This window comes from Glandiceps talaboti, chromosome 10, assembly GCF_964340395.1.
Source record: "Glandiceps talaboti chromosome 10, keGlaTala1.1, whole genome shotgun sequence".
Lineage (NCBI taxonomy): Eukaryota > Metazoa > Hemichordata > Enteropneusta > Spengelidae > Glandiceps > Glandiceps talaboti.
In genome coordinates, this window is record NC_135558.1 from 8,052,447 (window position 1) to 8,080,112 (window position 27,666).

Consider the following 27,666-nt stretch of genomic DNA (forward strand, 5'->3'; position numbering starts at 1 on the left):
CTCTTGGAAATTTGGGAAAATGTGTCTACATTACTTGTACCTCTTGGAAATTAAAAACAAACCATATATACTGATAGCAAATCATTTCAGGTTGAGTTTATATACAACGTATTAAGTCATTTTATCTCTTGCGATTTGTGTGCATGGCAATCGATTTCCATCAGTTCTACTTTTAGGAAATGTACACAATTTACGGTTACACAAATTTTGTAGCTCCTCTCACCCTCCCCTCTCAAAAAATGTTAAGATCCGCCAAGCATTATTTTAGCCACCCCGTCTGTCACCTACACTACAGTGGTAATATAAAATTACACGGTACAATGATGCATTAAAATAATAGTGATCGCCAACTACAATGATACTCTGAACGAAATTACTTTACAAAGGATGTGGATTTCAAATGCATAAGGAGATGTCTCATAATGAGCTCTAACCTATACAGCGAGGTACTTAGCCAGCCACCTTCTATCTTGTTTTGGGAGAAAGACAATTATTACCTTGATCGCTACTGATAGGAAGGAGACACTTCCAAAGACGGGAAAAAATGAAAATAAGACAATGTAGGAGGCCATTTAGAGGCATAAAATATCAAACCATAGACATAATTTAAAGTCTTACGTAACAATGCTTGAATATGGTAATAAAATACTAGAATTGAGACAATTATGCTACACAGTACATATTATCTGGAAGTGTATTTTGTTGTGGCAAAGCTGATATTTTGCGGATGTGCACTTGGTAAATGACTTCTCGTGAAGTTTAATTTGGTTCCCGAAAATCCCGCATAAAGAGCAAAACATTTCAAGTCTTTCAGGCTATCAGACTTTTGATGGTCCAATGACTGCTCAGGCCACTTCCCATGGTCGTAAACTTTGCTCAATTCTTTTTAATAGTGCACGTTGGTATGCAACAGCTTAATTTAATCTCAATTCAAGCTTGAATGCATCATCATTGCCAAGTAGTCCACTGTATAAGATATTATATAATTTGGAATAGACTCAAATGTATATAGTCAAAATTTAATGTATTTATTCAGAAAAAATAAAGAAATCTTCTTAATTTTGAAACAAAGTGTGCACTTTACTGATGATATATTGCCCATCACCAAATAAAATATATTGAAATGCCAAAAATATGGGTAGGTCGGGTCCGTTGAACAGCTTTTTTAATATTTCTGACCTACTGTCGTATCTTTTGAAAGCAGTTGCCGAAAAGATGTCACATTCAAAGTAAAAAAAAACAAACTTTGATGGTGCTTTCTCAAATAAGTAACACAACAAAATAACCCTTGTCTTTACCTAAATATTTGCCCTAAAGTCTGTGCAGATATAACGGGAAAGAAGCAACATTATGAACATATTTTTTTCTATTATTCCCAAACATTTTATGGCCCTACTTTATGTTGGAACCCAAGGTGAACTCAGTATAATGAGAATTGAAGTTTGGATTTTGATGTCGAAGGTACAGCTCTGTTTACAAATTCAGGGCTATTCTTTCCATAGCAAATTTTCGCTTCAAAATAAATTACGGAATAACGCCAGTGTCAGTGCAATGAGATAATTATATATCAAACAACATTTCAACCAAAGACAACGACGAACACAATTGAAAGTGGATCTTCAAAGAGTGAATCTGAAACTGCGCACCTAGTTTAACAGTTTTTCAGGGCCACCAAATATTCCAAAAAGTGATCTGCCGTTTTATCAGTAAATGTGTAATATAAAGAACAAAATATAAATTAGATCGAGCGCATCTTCGGAGTCACTGCATGTAGGCGACCTCACTTTGAACGACTTTTGCCTTTGACGTGATACAAAATAGTATGTTTACTCTGTCTGTTCATGACAAATCTCAAAATTCTAGTAGACTGTCGGACACGACGTCGTGGTTTTTTTAATGGAAGTTTCTCTTTCTGACATTATTGCGACTTACTGTCTTCAAATGAAGGAGACTTTCAAGACTACTGTTGTTCACGAAAAATGCAGAGTGCATGTGCACTTTCCCTCACAAGGAATTTTTAATTCGCTACACTGCAAAAAATGGCAATTTTAAACTGGATACATGTTTATTCAAAGTTAAGCCAGTGTACAATAGAGAGACATATTAGCGAGGAGTTAGTGTAAGTACAGTCACTTTTGACTTAGGTGAACCATCAATTCAAAGTGCGCGTGCTAGGAATCGTCACATAAATAACGATTTTAATAACATCGCTATGTATTCGAAAGGTTGCTTTTTTACTTTCTTTTTTTTCTAAAAATCTGGGGGGGGGGGGCAGCTGCCCCCTTGTCCCTCCGCAGGCTACGATACTGGCATATGCTATTTCAGACAACCTCACCCAGTGTGTAGGTACCAGGCGGCGCTGACATCTTCAGTTTGTGTGCCTCTTTCGGGTCGTTGATACCGAAAAGCTGACGAACAGATGCAGGGTCTGTGGAAGCAGAATTTTGCAGTTCGACCGAGCAAAACACCGACCCTGATGTAGATGGCTGTTGAAATGTTACATCGTAATTTGCCCGATTTTCATTTTGGAAATCCTTATCACCAAGGGAACGGCGTCCTAGTAGCCAGTAGGTGGCAATTTGACCTTTACCCTGTAACATATTGTAAAGTGGCATTTGTCAATACGTGGGTATCTTTCATAAAAACAATTCTTAAGCAACTTCACGTTACTGGAGAAATACATACAGACCAATTAAACAAATAAACATGATTTGTGTGTGGTTGTATCAAACAGAGAAGTTGAACGGTATTTTGAAATGCACTGTACTTGAAAGCAGCAATAGCTGTAACTGAAAGTACTTTTCCATAACACTTACAGCTGTTCTTAATTCTTAATTCTCAGTTAAATGTTATTGACTTTAATACGGGCAGTATGCTCGACTAGTAATCAGTCTCTACATCGGCATCACACAAATCTTACAGTTTGTCAGCAAACCAGAAAATCATCTGTAATTCATTCACAACTAAATCAGTTAAGGCCTAACAAAATTTTTTGTGATTCCGATTACGTTCAATTTTACAACACGTGGGGTAGGTAGATTTTTTATTATATTTTTTTTAAACATTTTTTTTTCATATGTGAGTGTCAAGTTCAGATAGTTATGTTTTCTGTTGTTTTCCATATGGTCGCTGTTACTGGTTTCTTCTCATCAGATGCACAACCATTACATATTGGAAGAACAGTTTTATATTGTCTTTTTGAGTTGATATCACTTTCCGCATCCACTATTTCTTGCGAGACTTTACAATTTTCGCGACTTTTTTTCCTCGAAATCGTAACAAGCGACCTATCGGTCAGAATAGCTCCGCTGTTTTTTTTTTAATTTAATTTTTTATTTTGGTGACATGTAGAAGTGGTTCAGGTCTTCAGCTCTTCGAGTCACTATGCAGTTTTGTTTTAGCGATGCAATAAAGTGGTTAGTGGTTTCATATGATGTCTCACTATAAAACACATTTTACACAGAAGTTGGTAATGTATTGTACTTTTATACCATAGTCACCATTTTATAACAAAAATCTACTGTTATGAAAAATTGCACAAAATCTCAGAAAAAAATGACTGGGAAATGCACACAAGAAAAAGAAAAAAAGAGGATTTTGAGGTTGGCTATAAGTAATTCCAGTGTCTTACAGCTGTAACCCTGGAAAATTTTAATGAAGAATGAAATAAACTAGGGATCTAAAATAATTTTGAGGCAATTTGAATTTCAATTTTCTAACAAATTTACAAAGTCAACAACATTCAACTTGTTCTAGTTGTGGTAGATATATATAGGGAAGAAATGTATTAATCGCCATCTTAGTTTCCGTACGGCGACAATCTCAAGTACCCGGAAGAGTCATTCTCAGCCATACGTTACAGTGGTAACACTCGTTCATGTTCGGTTACCTTTCACAAAGAAAACACAACGAAATGGTTGAAATGGTCTTTTTTTAATTTCTTTTCATCACAACAACAAAATCTGCGTGATCAAAAGTGTTGTAAACTAAACCAGAAAGAATTATCGGACTGGCTAAACTTCCCGATGAACTGGAAGGTCCTACTACTTCCAAGTAAGCCTCGATAGTACTATAGTACGTGAGAAAATCGTCTCAAACTAGCGATACAACTTTCAAAATATAACTTGACATGTCTTCATTTGTTAGAGTTATACAATTCAAGACGGGTTTTCACTCGAAAACAACAATTCTGTGAATAATGACACTCTGAACGCAGCGATTTCTCGGACGATGTTACCACTGTAACGTATGGCTGACAACGACTTGCTTCCGGGTTAGTCCCTCGTGCATACGGGTGGATTGTCGGCGATTAATACATACATGTACATGTACATCGTCTGATATTTTAATTCACAGTGTTTTTTGTGACCGGCGCCTGTCAGCAGACTCTGCCATTTTTTTCATCATTCCATTGTATTTAAACCTTGTACTTGACATTTCGCAATATTTATAATTCTCAACAAAATACCTCAACATGCCTCACTTCGCTCGTACTCAAAGCAGCCCCGCACGTAGTCCTGCTTGCATACGGAGGAATTCGGGACTCGATTCTGACAATTGTCCCTCCCCCTCCGGTGTTTAGAGTCAAGTCAGTAATACAGACTCGTGCACCCGAGGACTACCCCGCGCGGTATGATCACTGACACTGATGACATGATGAGAGAGAACCTTTTCGGATTTACATGTAAAACGGGGAAAGATACGCAAAACATAATGCAAAGTCTGAAGCCAAATTAAAGTTGTAATTATTTTAATTATTTTTACTTGCCAAATATTTGCATTTTGGAAAGGCAAGACACGTTCATGTCGTTTAACTTTACATGTGAACTGTCGGCCATATTTAAACTTCAACCGCATGCCTGGCATGCCCTTCCTTACGCAAGTTGTCTGAATTCTGGTTCACTGTCATTCCAAATTGCACGACAATATAGAATTAACCACAAGTTACATGTTATCTGAAAACATCACACTTTTATAGTGGGTCTGAAGTGTGATTTTAGTGAGTACTAAGAACGTCCCGTGTTGATACTCAAGATACTTGCTGTGGAAAATCGCTCGGTCGAATGAGGTCACCTTCAGCTTCTGGTCGAATCAGGATAGAGTATGCAAATGAGGATGTTGCGGATTGGCTGATAATGTAGAAGGGTGCTGAATTGGATTTGAAGTTTACAACCCTGTTTCGAACAAACGCTTGTCATTTGGGCGCCCAATGCGTAGAATTATGACTATAGCACATATTACATTGCTTGTTTGACGTCAATAGTGTCTTTTGAAAAGTGGCAGTTTACTTAAAGTCTCGTCGACTGATTTCCAATATGGCGTCGGTCATTATGCTCATTAACATATTCATTTTTTTTTCAAATTACAAAAAAAAAAATCATAAAAAATAAAAATGAGGATGTGCTGACTTGAAATTAACAAATCTGAGTAAGCTACCCCCTGCGCATCAACACGCCAGATATCAAAGCAATCTAATAAGAGGTTTTCAAGGAGTTGATGAAAATGACATTTTATGAAAAAAAATCATAAAAAATTGAAAATGGCACAGATCAACTTGGCATGAACAAATCTGAATAGCCTCCCCCCAGGGAACATGCACACCAAATATCGAAGAATTCCGACTGTCACTTATGGAGTAGATAGTAAAAATATAAAAGTTTGACGGACACCTATGATTCACTCTACTCTCTATACCTCAATACCCACCTATACCTAAAGCTACGCTTTCAGCTTTCGCTGACAGCGGAGCTAAAAAAAAGTTCTGCGTGAAAAACTAGGTGGGGTGAGGTAACCGGAATCAAACAATTTTTAGGCCTGTTTTAGCTACCTTAAGTAAGTATATCTATGGTGTATTTTGTTTTAGGGTAATATTTTCTGATAATTGTGAGCTAATGAGGCGTTCAGTTAAATTTCCACTGGGTTCCAAATTACATAATACTACATACCTTCATTACGATTTCTCCTCTACGGGACATGACGAAGCAACCGATTTCTTGAAGAATGCGATATGTAACGTCTCCTAGGTGGATACGATTAGCTGGAAAAGATACATATGAAAAGCGAAATTTAATAAATGAGTATTGACACCTTCTTCATGATTCTATCCAAGTAGATTAATTAGTTTTGAGAAATTTGTGACCTTTCCATTGAATATCACGATATAATTCTTCACTTGTTTGTGTTCTTTGAGTTCTGAATTTCTACTAAAATACAATACACAAGATTGCTTCAATTAATGCTTGTTATTTTTACAACCTGTATAATTATGTATTTATTACTTTAGGTATGAAACTTGCTTTCATGTTTTCTCCTCTTAATATATGTTTGCTACCAAACTTATATTTCACAATTACTACAGGGCTGTTTTCTACCCAACTTATATTTCACAATTACTACAGGGCTGTTGTTTGCTACCCAATTCAATTTATATTTCACAGTTACTACAGGGCTGTTGTTTGCTACCCAATTTATATTTCACAATTACTACAGGTCTGTTTGTTACCCAACTTATATTTCACAATTACTACAGGGCTGCAGGGCTGTTTGCTACCCAACTAATATTTCACAATTACTACAGGGCTGTTTGCTACCCAACTAATATCTCACAATTACTACAGGGCTGTTTGCTACCCAACTTATATTTCACAATTACTACAGGGCTGTTTGCTACCCAACTAATATTCCACTTACAATTCATTGCGAAGATCTTAGGATGAAGGAAAATGACAAAAAAGAGTAAACTGAATAACACATCTCCCTTTCATATAGATTTCTATAATTGAACCTCAAATTAGAAAGTTAATATAGACTTACGTAGTCCGTACGATTCTAGTCGTGATGCTATATTGACGGCATCGCCGAACATACAATAGCGAGGCATTTTAGCACCAACAATGCCGGCAACTACAGGTCCCGTGTGAACGCCAATCCTCATTGTCATTTTGGTTCCAGGTTTATGTGGAATCACCATACCTTCCATACAACTCAGTAAGTCCAAAGCCATAATGGCAATTTCACTTGCATGGCGATTGCCATTTGTTTGTGTCAGACCCAGACCTGCAAAAGTCAACATTATATATTCATTGGTCACTTTGCCTCATTAAACTGCTTTAGTGTGTTAGTGTGTATTCATAGACCCTCCACCCACAGGATCCTGTGGGTGGGGGGTCTATGGTAGTGTATTATAGTGTAGTAGCGCTCAGACAGCTTAAACTATTTTTGTAGTGTGAGAGTAGCTTCACACTTTTGTTAACCAGTTCGATATTGTGGTCCGCAATGTGTGGCGAGCCATCATCCCCTTTTACATAAAGATACGGCCCAGGTAAAAGCTTGGTTGGTAAAGTGATCCATCTACTATAGATGGTGATGTTTTAACACTTGCAGACATATTAATGTGTACGTTATGGAAGCTAAACGAATAAAGTTTTGTAATAATTGCGCTGAAAACTAATGTACATTTTATTTTCTGTTTGAAACATTTCCTTCATTAATAGTAAATAATAATAATACCTTTTATTGCCAGAAATTATAGGCTTACAAAATACTCCAAACTTATCCACAAATGTATAAAACATCAAAATTTACAAGACGGTTAGTCAAATGAGTGAGAACAGAAACAATAAAAAAATCAATTTGAAAAAAAATGCATTGTTTCAACTGCAGTTTAAAGTCGGCTCTTTTACTGTTTTTTTGGGGGGAAATAACGCCTACTAATGGGGCGATTGATTTGCTTATGGGTTTCCCAATTCATGTGTTGCTGTTGGTCTGTGGAGACTCCTAAATAGTTAGTTGATAGAACACATTCTATCGGGGATCCGTCTACACTCAGCTATACGCGTAATATGCGATCACTGCATTACATCGCAATTAAAAATATTGATTGTGCGGTTGTTGGTATTGTCTTACCTGAGACCACCATGTACGAATCTCCAATAGTTTCTACTTTATAGACGTCGTAAGTATCGATACGGCTGTCGAAATTTGTGTACACAGTATTCAACAACTCCACCACTTGCATCGGTGTAGAGTCGGAGCATATGCGAGTAAACCCGACGATGTCCGAAAAGAATATAGTGGCCTCGGAGAATGATTCTGCAGTCACCGCCAAATTCTGCTTCAACTGGTCAGCCACGCTCTTGGGAAGCATGCGATACAGCAAGTAGTCAGTTCGTTTACGTTCTTTATTCAGTGCTTTAGTCTGAGTTGCCAACGTCAGGGCATAGTTCTGTATATTTGTAGTCAAAGCTTCAGCAGCTTTGATTATGATTGCGCACATCACCACAACAACCACCATTATCCCAATACTCACACCCAGCTCAGTTTCATCTTTAGTTCTAAGTTCTTCCAGCTTCCATAGTATAATTTCAGCCATTCTGCGTTGGCTGTCTTTCAATGTATCGATGTATATAGTCATGTTGTCGAACCACCACGTTCCTTCTTGCCAAGATGCTTCTCTGGATAGATTATTCAACTGGATCGGCTGGCGAAGTTCTTTAATGGTACCTCTGAAATCATGCTCCATTTGCTGCACTTTACCCTCCAAGATATCAGCAATCAAAGGTGAATACTTCTGTGATGTCCAGATATTTCTCTCCCCCACCTGAAGTAGCAATGAAGTTAAAAAGCGAATTTTGTTATTAAACTACTTTTACAAGTTCACCGGAGTAATAATAACTTAATAATAGCTAGTAATTTAATCATAGATTTGAGCTCCACAATAAAAATTCTTGGTAAAAGGTGTTTAAAATGTCTGTAAAGAAATGGGTTGCCAGGAAATAGATATACTTAGGGATATAGCTCTTGGAAGGGGGAAACACTCAACTTGGCAGCTCAAGGTACACAGAATCGTAAGTTGGCACACACTGGATAAATTCATTGATGCAATTGCAAGATACCCCAATCAATTTGACTTTGGGTCCGCACCCAAAACTCAGCGGCCCAGTGAATCATGATTACAAGGTATTACTATAGGCTACAAATATATTGTGGTTGTCTGATCAAACAAAATACCCCAAATACAAGTGGCACATGTTTAAAGTAATGTTGTTTGTTTGCATCTGAACATGATCAGTTGTGATTGTAAATGGACTTTTGAATATTTACCTGGAAGTTTTCCATATACCACGTGTAGTCGCGGTGTTTTCGGAAACCTCCCTGCGTATAGAAAACGGCACCTAACGTTCTCTCGACTCCGATCTGTTCCATGCCGATGATCAACAGTTGATAGGCGACAAGTGTTTCCCATAACCCTTGACCTCCGGATTTAACTACTGCCTCTGATAACCAGTCGATAAAAATCTGTGTGGCGTCGGTGTAGAAGTGTATCACCTGTAAATGAGAAAAAAGTCATGAATATTAAATCACTGCAAATGTTTTTTTTTTGTGCTTTAAAAAAAATAATTGTTCGTGTGTAAGGGAATGACAATTTTTACTAGCTGTGTCTTTTGTAAGTTATTAGTGCCTGGAATATTTTCGTGCAGACAGTAACGTTTTTAAATAGATACGAAAGCTCGCTCCTTGGCCCTTTTCATTCACTGCCTTATTTTCAATATAATCGACAAAATATTTATTTTCCCCGTAGAGTTATAACGCAGTATTCGGCGGCCATATTGGATTCTAAAATGTGACATCAGTTCGACTTCTATTCCAAAAATGTGTACTGTAACTCATGACTTTTTTCTCGCTTTTAAGTGAGAATGGGATCAAGTTTTCTTTAATCAAAGTAATAGCAAAGGTTTAAGCCTTACCTCATAAATGGTTGTGTTGTGGACGTCCAAAGTCAAACGATATTCAAACAGGAATGACATAAATGCTTCTTTATTTTCAAAATGCTGATATGCCCTCGTCCCAAACGAAGGCCAGTCGTCCAGGTTCTCCAAGACTTCATCTGTGACAGGATATGTGCTGATCAGAAAAATCTTCCTCTCTGGTCCTGGACGAGCCTGTTCCTGTGATTGTATGTATAATGCTGTCATGTCACGTTCGATTTGTAGAGAGTGCACAAGCACTCCTACTTGACGGCTAAAACGTACATTTCTACGAATTTCAGCTGAGCCAACGCTCCTATAGATAGTCTGTAAGTAACAATAAAGAGAAACAGAAGCGTTAGAAAAAATGGGATAATAGAAACCGTAACAGCAACCATACACTTATCTCAAATTATCAAACATAATTTTGGGGCCTACGCCCGCTCATCTATTTGGGTGTCGCTCACCTAGGTGTTTCGCAAAGATGGGAAGAAGTCAACGGTGTTATTTTACAGTTAGTTTGTAAGATACAGACATGCGTGCTTCGCTATCGGCCAGCACTCATAAAATGTTAATAAACAATTTCCAGTCGACGCAAAATGTAACAGTTATTGTGATCATTGATCATACATAATTTAAACAAATTACCTAAATGAGCAAAATTTATGAAAGTGCCAAATTTGTGCCCATGTTCTTGATTTATGTATTTGATAAATAAAAAAAAAGAAACCATTTATGCGTAGTGAATACCACAAGACTGATTTGCAACCATGGCCAAACACGCCCCTGGAAAACAGGCCTCTACACCTTATAGATAATTTTTGTTTGAAAGTTCGACGATTTTAATATTCTTAGGGACTTTATTATCTACAACTTTTTAGCCGGAGATTACCTTCATTAAAATCTCAATTCTCGTATCAATTTGTCAAAGCGTAAAAACGATGTGATGTAATGACACTGAATCAAAAACTAGTATTTTGTGGAATTATTATTTAAAAAAACAACTTGTGAGTATTATTATGAAGTGAGTTCAAATTGAATGGGAAATCAATTATTGTACTTCCTATCATAATTGTGTATGAAGAATAGAAAAATGCATAAGAGAGGTTCTAAAAATAAGAGGAGGAGGCCAGGAGGAGGAGGAGGAGGAGGAGGAGGAAGTGCCAGGGAATTATAAAGTGTATTTTTTGTTTATTGGTGTTCTAAAACATTGGTATGCAAAGTTTGTATGGATCGTGTTATGTAGATATGAAATACAATGATTAATACAGTATGTACAGTGCATACACTACTGTCAGAACATTTCAGTGTATATCGCAGTACTAGAAGAAGCTACAGATTGCAGTTTGACGTAGAACAGTAAAAGTGTATCTAGGACCACTATAGAAAATTTTATACATAGAAAAGTCTAATACAATGATCTACAATGGGAGAGACAAATTCAATTATTTATTCCACAAATATATTGTTCCTGTGTCATCTCTGGGCATCGTAGCATATCGACCCCCCCCTCCCCATAATTGTACAACTACAGCATAGTAAAGGAGAATATTGAGAAAATACAGGGTAAAATTTACCTTTACAAGATCTGAGACGGCCAGTATAGTGAGAACAATAATGGGCAGTAATGTCAACGTTAAAACCTTTAACATCTGCCTCCTTTTACCAGTCTGAGTAAGATTAGTTGCACGACATAATCCTTTCTGATGACCTTCTAGTTCTTCACGAATCGACGAGCCCACATTACTCATCGAACCATAACTACTTGCGGCGGACTCGTCAGCCTCTCGGCGAATTTGCGACGATTTAGGCGCAGGATTTATTCTGTTCATCATGAAAAACTGTAAAAGATAAAAAGTTGCAAACATTTACAACGTATAAATCGATGATGTGTTTATACATAAACGCACCAGCAATACATGTAGAAGCAACTTCAGCATAATTCCCATCTCTATATTAAAGAAATAAATCTTACTGAACGTACAACACAATGATACAATTTGGATATTAATGTTGTCAAATACTCAAATAAGAAAACAGAAAAAAGGATTTAAAAAAATCTGCCACTGAACAAGCTAGACCAAGTCGATCCAAGGCTTTCACAAAATATGTGAGCGAAAATGTAGTTACTAAAATGCGCCCCGGTGACTAATTTGTTTGAACTTGAAAATAAAAGTAATTTGCCCGGTGAAAGTGTCCCTGGTTCTTCAGAAATTATTACAAATATGTTTTGTTCACAATCTTGTTTTCAAGGCAGTCGTCAATTTTTTTTTTATTTTCCCGTAGATTTTCACAAAATTGTTTGGGTAGTCATTTAAAACGTAATACGGATAAAGTTTCAGATCATTTTGTTCTACATTTCAAACATATGGAATCGTGATCTTATCCTTAAAGTTTTCTTGTTGTGACCTGAGGATGTCTTTCGGCTTTCTTAAATAATTTGACAGTGATAAGTGTGAATAAACGCAAAGATGAATACACGCAGTCGCAGTACGTCACCATGTAGTAGACATGAGGGCGATCGGCTTGACCATGTAACCACTCTATACTCCACTTTTGAATAATTTAAAAACGAAAACAGCGACTGACTTTTCAATACATTATTACGTCAAGCCTAAATTCAGCGTCGTTATTAAATAAAGCTAATTAAACTTAAAGGTGAAACTGGACATTTGCTCAGTCAAATTTACATAAATTTGCATATCCTTTTTGTAATTATCAACTTGTGCATTCTAGCATAAATGCTAAGTTTGTATGTTATCTTTTAAGTTATTTTATATTCGTCATGACAACATGCTCCTTTCGCATTTTAATTTAAAGGCATACTCATCCTGTTATACAATTTTTGAAATTAATATCAAACGAAAGTCTTCACAAAAGTTATAAAATAAACTAATAACTTAAGTCACTTGCAAAATTACAATGTTGAGATATACATAGGTCATAGCTGAATTTAAGTGAGGAGAACTGTTGCTTGTCAGAGCTATAGGAAAGGCCTGTAAAGGACAAATAAATATACCTATCTAATTCTTGTGGCTCCACTGATAAGCTGGTAATAATATGTGAACCTTAGATTGAAAAAGGGACTTGAAACATTTCGATAATTATACGTGTACTTACCTATTTTTTCTAGCTTCCCGAATTTCTTAGTAGAGTTGTCACAGGCAGACAACTTTTAACGGGTGGAGATATCGAGACTGTAACAGCAGAAGATAAATTTGAAGCGTAGTCAAACTCAGCGGGAGGATAGAGAATGTATACGTAGGGTGATAGACGTTTTTGCGACGAATGGTCGAGTGAGAACTGCACGTGAAAGATTCAATAGTACTGCTTAGCCCACACTGGTTGAGCACGATAACAAGCCCACCCAGCTTGTTTCCTTGACAACAGGGCTTCAATTCATCCATCGTACACCACCCCGTCGTACAAATGGCTTCACGACATTGCATTTCCCGTCGCTAATGACTAACATCAGATGGAGATTATGGTTTATAAACGTACGTTTATAAAAGATGCTGTTTGGAGGTCGCTGCTTGGAGGTCTTAAAAGACCACCTGGATAGTTACTGAATCATTTTCAAACTAAATAACTCAAACTCAGTTTTTGATTATTATAAAGATGACATGATACAGGCCCTTGATATCTATAACTAGTCACTCGTAACTGTTCAACATTATTCTCTTTAGTAAAATGTATAGCAAAGTGTGGACTTGTCGTGCATATATATGTGTGCATTCACACAAACGGTGCATTCTTTCGTTATTCTTATCAGACCAAACACTGAATGATGGATAACTTGTTCCGTGGAAAGCACCCACGTCACAAAGATTGATTGACAAGAAGGGCGGGACGAACCATTGATCGACAACCAATCACATACTAGAACATGAATAACACTAAGTGTACGCATGCTATCACACCTTAATTAATTTCATTAGTCGTTGAAATATTTAGTGCAAATCTCGATGATGGGTAAGGCGACTGCCATGGCGATCGTTCAAATTTGAATTTTGATTATACAGAAAAACGAATGATCAGGAATTTTGAAGAGAAAAAATATCAATGATAACACAGTTTTAGATACTGTATGTATACATAAGAGGTGTGGAGAGCTAAAATCATCAGATACCACCACCACTTTAAACAGACAGTGCGTGTTCAACGAGAACTCGAAACTCGAAGTGGTGAAAAGATGTCTACAAATGAAATGGACCAACCAAGGTAAGACAACTCATACGTATACATTCACGAACCCTACCCCAACACACATACACATGAATGTAAAACAATTCGTATGTTCACCAACCCCACCCCACAAGGTAAGACAACTCGTATATTCACCAACCCCCGCCCCACAAGCTTAAGGTAAGACAACTCGCGTGTTCACCAACCCCACTCCAGAAGGTATTACCTTAGACGAATCGCATCTTCAATATTTGAAATACTTTCATAAGTCTATGTGTTTCTCTTTCAGATAACATGATTTAGAAAATTTAATGTATAAACGTGCGTTTTTGTGTCCCATTCTTCATTATTTCATTTTTTCTACGTTATTGAAGCAAAAAACTCCTTAAATAAGTTAACATTCATGAGTCCAATCTGATTAAAATATGATGTTTTGAAAGTGGCTAGATGTCTTTATTTACCTCTATTTCCATCGTGTTGTGACATTAACACTTTACTACACTTTAATGCCCCCCCCCCCATCTTAGTTACTGTATTGAAATTTAGGGTAACACCTACCGTACATTACTTGAGCCACTTTTACTCCTACAAAAGAATCTTGTCCGATTTATAACTTGTTCAGATTATCAGACATATTCTGCTCCCCTTTTCAATCAGCTACGAATACTGGATATCCACAAGCTCTGTAAGCTCCAAACATGCATGTTTGTCTGTGACTTACAAAATAGCCGCTATACCACTGCATTACTAATCGTCTACCCCATAGCTACCCTTCCAGATCAGCCCCCAGTTGTAAACTTCCCATTCCAAAAGTTAACCTTACAATATGTCAGAAAAATTTCAAATATGCTTTAACCAAACAATGGAACTCCCTGTCAAATACAGTTAAGAACAGACTTAAACGTTATAAATTTAAGAAATCAATAAAGTCACACTTTTTTCCTCATTGATTGTTATTTCCCCATTGTTGTACATATGTAAATATCTTCTTTTTTTTTGTGTTGTCATAGATTTCGTTTGTTTTGGGTTTCCGTTCTGGTCGTTTGGTACTCTTTGTGCTATCACTTTTGTTTAGTATTGTTCACTTGTAATATTATGTATACAAGCGTAAATAAGTACAAATGTATGTGTATTTGATTATTTATATATACACCTTGTATTTAGTTACTTTCCATATTTGTCAGGACTATGGACTAGATTAGTTTCAAGTGAACTATTTCCATATAGTCCTCACCAGAACATTTTCTTATTAATGATATTTTCATTTTGCATTGTTATTATCATATGTTTTTTGGTGGAAATAAATTCAATTCAATTCAATTCAATACATACATCGTGCGTGACTAACGACGTCCAAGTGAAATTCTAATCTATCCAGAGATGGTGTGATTCGTTTTTTTTTTTGACGTAATTTCAAACCACGAATACGCGTTTAAGAAATCAACATTTAGAATTACATGTGACTTTGTCTTTGGAACTTAATGTTTAGGGTGCTGATATCGAAATTCGAACATTCGGTATTAGGTATGAGAAAAGGTATCATTTTCTAGGTTGGAATATATTTTGAAAGACCTGCCCAAGTTCAGGGGTAGAGTTTACTTAAATTTTGCTCAGAATATTCGTTGCATTCTCAAAATTATGATTACAATTGTTATTATTTCTAAAATAATCAATTGTTTTGATCAGGTCTTAGCTATTTCAACTGTTGTCTCAATCATTACATAGATCAAGGGTCTCGAGCTAGTTAAATGTTTGGGTGTTTGGAATGTCAAGAGTTTAGGTGTGGATTTGGAAGTCTCAGCAGAGTCACCTGATTTCATTTTACATGGAGTTGCGCAGCGGGCCCCTCTTCACCCCCGTCTAGGTCACAACACAAATATATTTGAACGAATAACATCGTTGGAATGACATCACAATAAATACATTTGATTGCGAAAACACATGTAACGCCGACGATAACTCACTGTATAAAAACAATTATTGTCTATGTACAAAACACAACCATCACTGTATGGCTGGATAACTGGTGTCAGTTAGTCATTACGCTCCTGAACAAGGTCCCGCTCTAGACATGGATTACGAATTAACAATTTATTTGTACATTTGGGACGTCCACCATGTTATATTATGTTATGTTCATATTCCGACGGTAACTGTTGCTTGTTGTTTCCGCTTTCCTTCGATAACTGCAAACTTCGAAGAAACTTAAATAGATAGTACGAGTGAAAGGTACCCCCTAACTTTCCAGTAAAACGTTGAAACGTGAAACGTTGTTTGTAGTTTGATTTTGATTGCGTTTCAAAAAACGAATTTTCGAATTTCGATAGCAATACCCTAAACACTAACTTCCAAAGTCACATGTAATTTCAAATGTTGATTTCTTAAACATGTATTCATGGTTTGAAATTACGTCAAAAAACGAATTATGTCATCTCTGGATAGATTAGGATTTCACTTGGACGTCGTTAGTCACGCACCATACATACATACATACATACATACATACATACATACATACATACATACATACATACATACATACATACATATGTGAGAGAGAGAGAGAGAGGGAGGGAGAAAGAGAGAAAGCGAGAGAGAGAGTGTGTGTGTGTGTGTGTGGGTGTGGGTGGGTGGGTGGGTGGGTGTGTGTTTTGACAATTACCTATCTATGCTTCTTTCAAGTTGCTGTGGACGAAAACTTGATTGCAGATTCATGAGAAGAAGTCACAGCCCAACACTGACTATTGGATCAACCGAACTTCACGAAGTAAGCAATGTCGGCTCATCATTCTGTGAAGAGATTGAAGGTAAGAGGGTAGGCTTCTGTAGAACCACCTTCCTTACAAAGACTGGTAAAAATAAGCAAATGCTGAAAATGTTGACCTTAACGTTGGTACCAATCGTAGTATTGATAGCTTTGACTGTCATTGACCTGAATAATACCATACTACGGAACTTTGACGCTGTCGAGATTCATCGGAACGTACGGTTCAGTCGCCAGGTTGGCACCCTCGTTCACACCCTTCAAATAGAACGAGATATGACGGCCCTTTATATCAGCTCACTCGAACAGTCTCGTCCAGGAGCAGAAAGGAAGATTTTCCTTATCAATACCTACCCATTGACTGATGAAGTTCTAGAAAGCCTACTCGATTGGCCTACATATGGTACAACTGCCTATCAACACTTTGAAAACAAGGAAGAGTTTGCATCATGGCTGTTCGAGTATAGACTGACACTGGATATTCACAACACAACAGTGTATGAGGTAAGACAGCTAGACATATAGAAAGGGAATAGGTGTACACTTTAATAGCTTAAAGGGATATTGAGACTTAATTGCCTATTCGATGTAAATGTAAATAAAGAGATTTATATGTATCTGGTCATATTGCCACCCTTAGTTTTTTCATTGAAATTGTAACGCCCGGGGTGTAACGCCGACACTAATATCAGTAAAGCTTGATTCTGATGTTACCGAATTGAGAATTTGTAAACACAGGAAATATGCGGAGATATGAAAGAAAAGGTTTTAAGTCACTGAGATAGAAACATTTTGGGTAATCAGTAGAGAGGTAGGCAGAAGCCAGACAGACAGACAGACATATCATTAGTTTTCCCATGGGAGCAAAAATGATACGGTGAGACAATAGCAATTTTCAAAAAATTCTGCTTTAGGAGGGTGGTGATGCCACGTTCTGTAAAATCGAGCATTATATAAAAGTTTGTTCCTGAATATTGTATGTATCTGAGGCTTCTGACGCAATATTTTGACTACTGTCGGGAAAGGGAAGACATAATCGTGCTTTCAAGACCCACTAAGTACAGAGCCAGCATAATGTGTCCGGATGGCCAACCCAACAACGTACATCTGTCAATACCCCCACGTGGGCAAGTTCATCGAAATGAGACGTCCACATACAAAAAATGTAGTAGTCCTAAGGTATCCCAGGCCTATACGACTTAATATAAATGTTAATGAACTAAGAATTATGGTTTTTACTTAAAATTGCATTTGCCAATTTTACAAAAGTCCATAGCGTGTTGGGTGGCCACTTTGCAATTGTTATGTTTTTGATTAATTATTACTAAAGGAAAGGCTTGAAATAGATATTTTGTATCAATGTTAGAGGGACATATGGTCAACAGGAATAGGCTTCACAGGAAAGACATTCAACAGAGAAAATATATTCATGAACACTAATCATTTTACGACATGATGGCATGCAAACAGAATCATATAGATACAAAGCTTGCACACACACACACAGACATACACATACACATACACACACACACACACACACACACGCACGCACGCACAGAGTTTGTTTGCCTGCCAATGTTCTTGTCTGTCTGTCTGTCTGTCTGTCTGTCTGTCTGTCTCTGTCTCTGTCTCTGTCTCTGTCTCTCAAAAATTTCACAAATTTCTAGGGGGGGGGGGGTTCATGAAAAAACCACATGGTTATTTAATGCAACATAAATCGACCTGCAATTCTGGCACTTCTCAAAGTACAAGACTTGTTTCATCACAATCACTTATCTATCAGTCAAGGTATAACAAGCGCAAATGTTGATAGTTAAATTATTTCAGTTTGTGACAATTCCTTCTAACAATAACAATGTTCACATTTATACTTGCATTGTTGACAAGCTGTGCAACACAAACCGGCATTGGAACTAAAGTTGTCTAAAAAGTAGAACAGCTGTGAACTATTTAAAATATACCCGCATTGCCCAATGGAAATATATTGTGTGTAAAGGACTTAAAGTCCAAAAGAGATATTTTCATTTTCCCTGCCTTCATATCAGTACATTCCATACAGTTCTGCAGAACCATTGGTGCTATTTTGAAGTTTTATACATAGAAACTTTGAAGTTTTTTACGAGTATTAAATTTCCAAAGTATTCGTATACATACATACATACATACATACATACATACATACATACATACATACATACATACATACATGCATGTATGCATGCATGCATACATACATACATACATACATACATACATACATACATACATACATACATACATACATACATACATGCATGCATGCATGCATACATGCATGCATACATGCATACATACATACATACATAGATACATACATACATACATACATACATACATACATACATACATACATGCATGCATGCATGCATGCATGCATGCAGGCAGGCAGGCAGGCAGACAGGCAGGCAGGCAGGCAGGCAGGCAGGCAGGCAGGCAGGCATACATACATGCATGCATGCATGCACGCACGCACGCACGCACTCACGCACGCACGCACGCACACACACACACACATACATACATACATACATACATACATACTTGTCAACATGCATACATACATACATACATACGTATACATACATACATACATGCATGCATACATACATACATACATACATACATACATACATGCATGCATGCATGCAGGCAGGCAGGCAGGCAGGTAGGCAGGCAGGCAGGCAGACAGACAGACAGACAGACAGACAGACAGACAGATAGACGGGCGGGCGGGCGGGCAGGCAGGCAGGCAGGCATACATACATACATACATACATGTACATACATACATACATATACATACATACATACATGCATACACACACACACACATGCATGCATGCATGCATGCATGCATGCATGCATGCATACATACATACATACATACATACATACATACATACATACATACATACATACATACATACATACATACTTGTCAACATGCATACATACATACATACATACATACATACATACATACATACATACATACATACATGCATACATGGGGGCATGTAAAAAGGGAAATCCTCCGCGGGGTCCCCCAGATTAAGGATATTTAAACATGCATGTTACATACATTTTTCCTGTTAAAAAATAGGTCATTAACTTCTACACTGGAGCAAACCAGATTTTTATCGACTGGTTGTATGAAGCCGTTGGGAAATCGGGAGGTCAAGGGTTATGGGAAACATTGGTCGCCTATCAACTATTGATTGTAGGGATGGAACAGATTGGCATCGAACGAACGTTGGGGGCGATATTTTATACTCATGGTGGACTGAAGCGACATCTTGACTATCTATGGTACATGGAAATGTTTCAGGTAAAGATGGACATTTGTTCCTATTACTGTATCCCTCCAATGAAAGAGTATGTCACGTCAACCGGCATTATACATCGGCAAAGATACGATGGCCGCTAGGGACAAAGAGGTGCGCGTGCTCTATCAAAAAAGAGGTTCCAAATCAAAAAGTGGCTTTCCCAATCAAAAAGAGATGTGCTCTCACCACTGTCGCTCCCATCAAAGATGATACATGCTCCAACCAAAGAGTCGCTCGCATCAAAAAAGAGATGAGCTCCCACCAAAGAGTCGCTAACATCATACATCAGTGTCACCCAGCTACCGCATGAAAAAGTGGTGTGCTCCCAAAAAAATGGCGTGCTCGAACAAACAGTTGTTCAATCAAGGCACGTCTCTCTTTTTTTTTCAAATTGGTTGGAGCACGTCTCGTTTTTTATGGGAGCAACTCTTTGGTTTGAGTACGTCTCATCTTAAATTTGATGAAATGGTAGTCTGTACATCATGAACAAATTCTCGCTACCTGCAATACAATTCTACACATTACTGTGGAGTCAAATGGAACGAGGTCGCGCGACAACGCGTTCTAATGTCGACAACTACACTTCCGGTCGGCTATACTAATACACAGGAATGTTTCTTTCCCATTTTCAGTTGTAGACATCTCTTGTAATTTTGCTCTGGAAAGATACTGTACATATTTAATTTTCCTACCTCCATAAGTATATGAGCTTAAAACTTGCGTTTATCTTATTTGTTACAAATTAAACTGTTTGGAAGAAACATTCACGTGTAATTGACATATAGGCGACCAGAAGTGTAGGTGTCGACAAATGCAAGCGCGGTCGCGAGACTGCGTTCCATTTGACTCCTTAGCGATGCATGGAATTGTATTGCAGATAGCGAGAATTGTTCATGATCCTCAGACCGATAAATCTAGATTTGGAAGTTGATATACCAATGCATTGCAGTTTACTCGATTCCCATGTCGGGTAAATGTGTACCTTGTGTAGTAACTCGTTCGATTTTGGTTTGTTCTTGATATACAGGTTGGTGATAGTAACATATTGGCCTCTCAGAAGTATTCTCCGATATTGAACGAAATTCTCGAGAATAAGGTGCAAGAATTAGACTACGACTTTCGTGGTACGATCGAAGAGCTCCGTCAGCCGATAAGATTTAATAACCTGACACGTCCACCTTCTTGGGCAGACAGTACCTATTGGTTTGATAATATGACCATTTATATAGACACACTGAAAGACAGCCAACGTAAAATGGCGGACATTATACTGGTGAAGCTAGAAGAGCTGGTGCGACGAGATGAAGGAGATTTGGCTCTCCAGATCGGTATCATGGTTGTCATGTGCATTATGTGCGTTTTCATGATCAGGGCTGTACAGACACTCACAAATAATATCCAAAATTATGCCGTTCTTCTGGCAAACCAGACGAGATCTCTTGGCAGACAACGCAAGCGGGCTGAAGAAATATTATTCCAAATGTTACCGAAGCAGGTCGCTGACCAATTGAAATTGAACAAAACTATCAATGCCGAATCATACACCGACGCTACAGTCGCCCTGTCGAGCATTGTCGGATTTGCTCGGTTAGTTTCGGAAAGCTCCCCGGTGACGGTCGTTGAAATATTAAACAAGGTGTATGCCCATTTCGACAACCTTGTCAGTCGATATGATGTCTACAAATTGGAAACAGTTGATAACTCGTACATGGTAGTGTCAGGTAAGTATTTATCATTATCCTAACAATAGGGACCCAAACACATAATACTTAACATTAGGGAGCCTTCAGAAATTACAAGCAAGACGGAAGGCTGGAGAAAATCAAGCCTGGTCTGTAGCATATTGTGACCCTCCCCCTCGTCCGTTGCGCTAAAAATGACCATCTTTCAACTTCTTTTCTATAAAATATGACCTCCCCCCTGTTCAAATATAGTATCTAAACATAGTTTTTAACCCCCCCCCCCCCCCCCCATGGCGTAGTTGTTAGAGCTCAATATTTGTAGTCAAGATGTCCTGGGTTCGAATCCCACTAGAGACTGAATTTTTCTGTAGTAAGATCCCATCACATCGGTAGTTTTAAAGGCACTGTTGTTTCCCACCAGTGATTTTGTGTTTGTGTTAAAAGCAAAACCTACGTTTGGATTTAACTGGCTGATCCCCAATATTTTGCCACGCTGTTTCCCGTTTTACTGTTGAGACCCCGCTCCCCCTCACACCACAACTAACAGTTAATTCACTGTATGTCACTGATATGCTATGATAATCTTAATCATACTTTTTAATTCTTATAAAGCGCATTACATTAAAAATAATCACAATGTGCTGTACAACTGATTGGAAAAACAAAAAACAGACATAAAAGACAACAAAAATACACTATTTGAAAAAAATGGTAAAAATGTACCGATATTAGAAACATAATTAGTAAAAGGTTCACATACAATAAGGTAAAATATGTAAAATTACTAATTATTATAAAAACGACTTAAAAAGGTAAGTTTTCAAATTGTTTTAAAACTATTGCATGGAGAATCATGATATTGGCATTGGTGGGGTATGGTTGCAGTTGGGGTTGGAACTGGTGGCAGTGGTGGGATCATGCCAAAATCACAGAATAGTGCGTTAGATAAAAAAAACGAGTCGAAGTGAAATGTAACCCTTCCCTAATTTCGATTTTCTAAAATATGGCCCTCCCCGAGGACCGATTTGTAAAAAATTACCCACCCCTAATTCCTCCACCCCCCCCCTGAAATTAGTGAAGGCTCTCTTAAAGCGTCTTATTCCGAGTCTGAAACTGTTGTCAATTGTAAACATATTCCCATTAATACATATTTTGGGGACCTTGAATATTCATTTCCCATTCCCTATTTGCCTTCTACTGTTATAATATCCAATCCACACCAAACTATACATACATTTTTCACCTGAATGCTACAATTATAATGTTTACGTTCAAAACAGGTGTACCAAACAGGAATGGACGACGTCATGCCTCTGAAATAGCTATTTTGGCTTTAGAACTGGTCAGCTTTATGCGTCACCTAACTATTCCGACAGTGATTGGTACTAGATTATCAGTACGTGTTGGTGTACACACTGGATCAGTTGTAGCTGGTATTGTTGGCAATGTGATTCCTCGCTACAACATTCTCGGGGATGCCGTTAATATAGCCATGTTCCTTGAGTCTACTGGAATGCGTAAGTATGATTCAGTTGCAAAGAAACATCTAAATTTACAATAGAAGTAAAATAACCTACGAAACAAAACTTGCTCTGGCTTGACAACAATGTTTATTACTAACATTGCTACATTTTACGTCAGACTCGACAAAGTTAGTCTACTTCTTAATGGTTTTTACATGTTAAAGATGTGATACACCTAAAAGTCATGCAAATAAATATAGCAATGCTGGTAAGAATGTTGCCATGCCAGATAATACAATGTAAACAAATGTAGCAAAATTAAAGTTTTGACTTTTGTAGAACCGGACGACGAAATGTAGCAATGTTAGTAAGATGTGAGGCGGGCGATGTTTTGTTTCAGGCTAACTCTTTTATATTATATGGGGATTATATTACGTGCGGATGATTCCAGTGAAAACACCTCTCTGTGCGTGATTGACCACCTCGGATCTATCAAACTACGTCGAATTCGATACAAATACTTTAGTTTGCATTATGTGTTTGTATTTTGTACACTAGCGCCAAGACCTCGGTTAAAGACTGGTCCACGTTAAAGGGGATCACCACTCCCGGAAATAGATACATTTTTATTATTATAATTAGTATTTGACTTTATTTAAACTCGATATAGACTGTTGAGCCAAAGGCTCTTCTCACACAGTATCGAGATAAAAATATACAATATATACATTAAAAATACCAAGAAGTAAAAATACAAACGAATGAAACGAATACAAAATGCTGTAAAATGGAAAAAGCCAGAAGAGACCACTACAAAACTAACGGTTTCTTAAAAGATGAAATTTACATGTATACGTTTACATTGTAAAAGACTGAAGAGTTCTGCAGGATTTGACATCAACACTTAAATAATTCCATATTTTAACACCATTATATCTAAAACTCGTCTTAAAAATCTGTGTTCTGTGATTTGGAATGTATAGTTCATATCTGGCTACATTGCGAGTACGATTACTTGCGATTTCAGAGAAACATCAAGTTGATCTTGTGCTTTTATAGCGAAGAGCACTAACATTGGTTTTGTGCCCCCCCCCCACACACACACATACACATACGCACACAATTAGGAACTAATATCTATATTATTCTTGTCTTGCAGCAAACTGTATCCAAATAAGTGAAGCGACATACTGGCCACTTAAAGAAATGGGAATATTTGCTTTGCGTGAAAGAGGTGTGATGTTGATAAAAGTACATACTTACTTAAAGGTACGTTCTTACTGAAAAGTCTACACCTCTAGCTCTCCTCCCAGGTCCTTCTCCCCTCTATAGTTTGTGCTCCTCTTCTCCCCTCTCGTTAAACTGCCACAACTCCTTAATGTATGTTGACCACAAATAGTGATATTTCTCGCTTTTTAAGGTGTGGCAATGATCTTTTCAATTATTGATATTCACTTTTACATCAATTATATCAATAACGTTTTGTCATGTTTTCCCCAAAGGTAGGACATAGACAGTGTAATCTATGGTTAGGGTGGAGTCTATGTCTTATTTCTTGTCAATGAAGGACAGAGTGTGTTCCATTTTATCCATTTGAAATAAAACGAAAGAAATTTGAGTTCACTATCTTGTTTTCAAGGAAATCGACGAAATTTTATAACACAGCATGCGGCGGCCATATTGGATTGGAAGCAGGCCCGTTGCCCCCTCGTCATTTTGCCCCCCCCCCCGGCCCATTGCCCTCGGCTTTTTGCCCCCTTGTCATTTTGCCCCCCCCCCCCGCCGGCCTCTTGCCCCCTCACCTGAATCGAACGTACTTTTAGAAACTTTAATTTTAGTTTTACTCGACATGACAACAGTAAATAACAATAGTTGTCGCATAATAATAATATTCTGCCATGGATGACGACCTTGGTATTCGGATTGGACGACCCTATGGGGGAGTAGCAATTATGTGGCGAAAGTCACTCGGCCATAGTATCAAGTTAAAGTTATTGAATGACACTAGACTTATCGGGGTCGAACTAAATACTACAGCTACAAATCTATTTATAATTTGTGCTTATTTACGAGAGATTTATGTTCGAGAGATAACTATGATGATTATATGAATTATTTAGCTAAAATCGATAGCATGATCCAGGATATGGAGACCGTTAATGTTATTGTCCTTGGGGATTTCAACTCTAATTTAGAAACATTGTTTGGTGATGAACTTGAACAATTTTGTAAAGATAATAATTGGATTCTAAAATGGGTAAATTGTGATAACATTTAGACCAGTCGTTTATTTTGACTTTTATTTTACACCGTGACGGTGACCGCTAACCTTTTTCTTGATCTTCACAGAAAATTAGTTGATGTTTACTTGAACAAAGTCACACAACAAATGTTCAATTTTAGAAGTTTATTTTGTATGATTATATTTTCACTAACAGGGAAAGGATACAATGACCACTTTTTGGCTACTTGGACGACGACTGCCTGGTGGTGAATTTGACGACGATCCAGACAGCCAGGGCGAGCTGAACATCAATGTTCCAGATAATGTGGGTAGAGAGAGCAACATGGTCAAATCATCACCGACTTCGAAGCCACAAGCTCTTCATATCGGTGAACTGCAATCGTCCCTACCTGTTTCAGTGCCTCAGTTATATGACATGCCGCAAAAGACAGCACGAAACAACATACCTTCTTCTGCCCTTGAAGAAATGCCTGAATAATAGTTCGAGAACTCAAGACAGAATGCATGAAGAAACGGAATCTTTTATAAGGCCAAAATAAAAAAATGTGTTTCCAATAACCTGACCGATCCTAGTATAAGCCTCCGACTCTAAACATTCATTTTTTGTAAAGAAATTCTTGTCTTCTTGACCTTCATGCACGTCTGTTTTCTCTCCCCATGATGTATGTTCATATTTCATCAATTAAAGTGTACCACAGACGGAATATTCTGACCGACATTTTGTTTGCTTTTGGGTTGAAGCAATATTTTTTCAAAAATGAAAACAATTAAAAAGATCAAATAAAATAAAATAAATTTCCCGACCTACCTACCCTATTTTCTGAGGCCATGTTATCGGAAACACGATTATTTTTTCCCGCCTAAAATACTAGATGTGACTAACTTGATCGTACACTTACTTGGCATTCTTGTCCCGTTCGTGTACAGATTTATGACAAATTTCCCTCAATATAGGAAATAAGAAAGAATGACTACAAAAAACTTCAACCATTATTACGGATTTTATTCTTAAATATTTTGATTTATCTATTTGTTGATTACTTTACTCACTTTACTCAAATTCAAAACAAACTATTCCATACAAATTATTATATGGCTCACAGAATAAGCACTGATTATTATTGTGTGTTTTTTTGCTGAATGACATGTACATCATGGATTGATTTATGTGTACTTTCATATAAAGTTAACTTAAAAATGACCAAAGCCTTATAGTGTCAGGTGACATCAGGATTTTGATGATAATGCTGGCGTCTAAAGTTGATGAATTGACAGCTTTGCAAGTATAATGCACTTTGTTAATGAGATTGTCCGTTTCCCTTTTGGGTATTCCTTCTTTGTTGACAGGGAGGTGTGTTTCTCAGAAAAATGACTGCCGTTCAAAGGGGCAATAGGTCGGGGGCAACAGGCCGGGGGCAAAAGGCCGTGGGGCAACGGGCTGGGGTGCAAAATAATGGGGGGGGGGCAACGGGTCTGCTTCAGCTTTAACTTAGGCTTGGAGATACTGCTAGTTGCAGTGCCCCCCCCCCCCCCCCCAATCTTGATTGGTGTTGACCAAATACATGTACACGGCATTTTTAAACACTTGCCATGGATTTTTTCATTTCTAAATCCTGTCTTTACAGCAAATAACATTCACTTTACTTGTACAATACAATACAAAACAGTTTACTTGAATCAGAATGTCATCTAACAAAATCTTAGTAATATTATGGTAAAAAAATATCGTCTAGTTTGTAAAATTATGTTTTAGTGTAACAATGTCACATTTCATTTTCTGGCACGGCAAATGTCTTACCAACTATGCCATATCTTACTTTGTGTGACTTACCAGTAGTATTTGTATCCTAAAATGACAAGCCTCCATATCTGGCATACACCCCTTTCCCTTTTAGTACTTTGTTTTGTTTGTATGATTCATGGAACGAACTTGAAAGAAAGAAATTTTCATCAACATACGTCACTGTTTGATCACTTCTTTCAAAGGGGAACATTTTTTCGAGGTTAAGAGCAATATTTTTTGAAGTTGCAATGTTCATTTTTTAAAATAAATAAAACTGAGTATGCACAGGGTTTTTTTTATATTGACCACGTTATAACAAGTTTCAATTAGTTGTTTACCGACTTATGTACACAATAGTAAAGCTAATGTATTTCCATCACTTTCTTGTCTAAATTTGAATATTCACATTAAATATCACTACATCAAATGA

General features: G+C 37.4%; 2 protein-coding genes across 2 annotated transcripts; one reads left to right on the top strand and one right to left on the bottom strand.

The window, feature by feature from the left end:
• Positions 1 to 2,321: 2,321 nt before the first annotated feature.
• LOC144441346 (uncharacterized) lies at positions 2,322 to 14,404 on the bottom strand. The gene is made up of 8 exons (XM_078130901.1): positions 14,393 to 14,404; positions 11,324 to 11,587; positions 9,747 to 10,073; positions 9,103 to 9,327; positions 7,906 to 8,599; positions 6,814 to 7,056; positions 5,946 to 6,037; positions 2,322 to 2,591 (listed from the first exon to the last, which is right to left on the bottom strand). The coding sequence occupies exons 1-8, from the start codon at positions 14,402 to 14,404 to the stop codon at positions 2,322 to 2,324; spliced, it is 2,127 nt and encodes a 708-aa protein (XP_077987027.1).
• A 2,240-nt stretch (positions 14,405 to 16,644) lies between these two features.
• LOC144441347 (uncharacterized) lies at positions 16,645 to 25,931 on the top strand. Its single transcript, XM_078130902.1, has 6 exons — positions 16,645 to 17,199; positions 19,841 to 20,065; positions 21,091 to 21,784; positions 23,026 to 23,262; positions 24,368 to 24,477; positions 25,647 to 25,931. Exons 1-6 carry the CDS (start codon positions 16,645 to 16,647, stop codon positions 25,929 to 25,931), a joined length of 2,106 nt encoding a protein of 701 aa, XP_077987028.1.
• Positions 25,932 to 27,666: the final 1,735 nt, after the last annotated feature.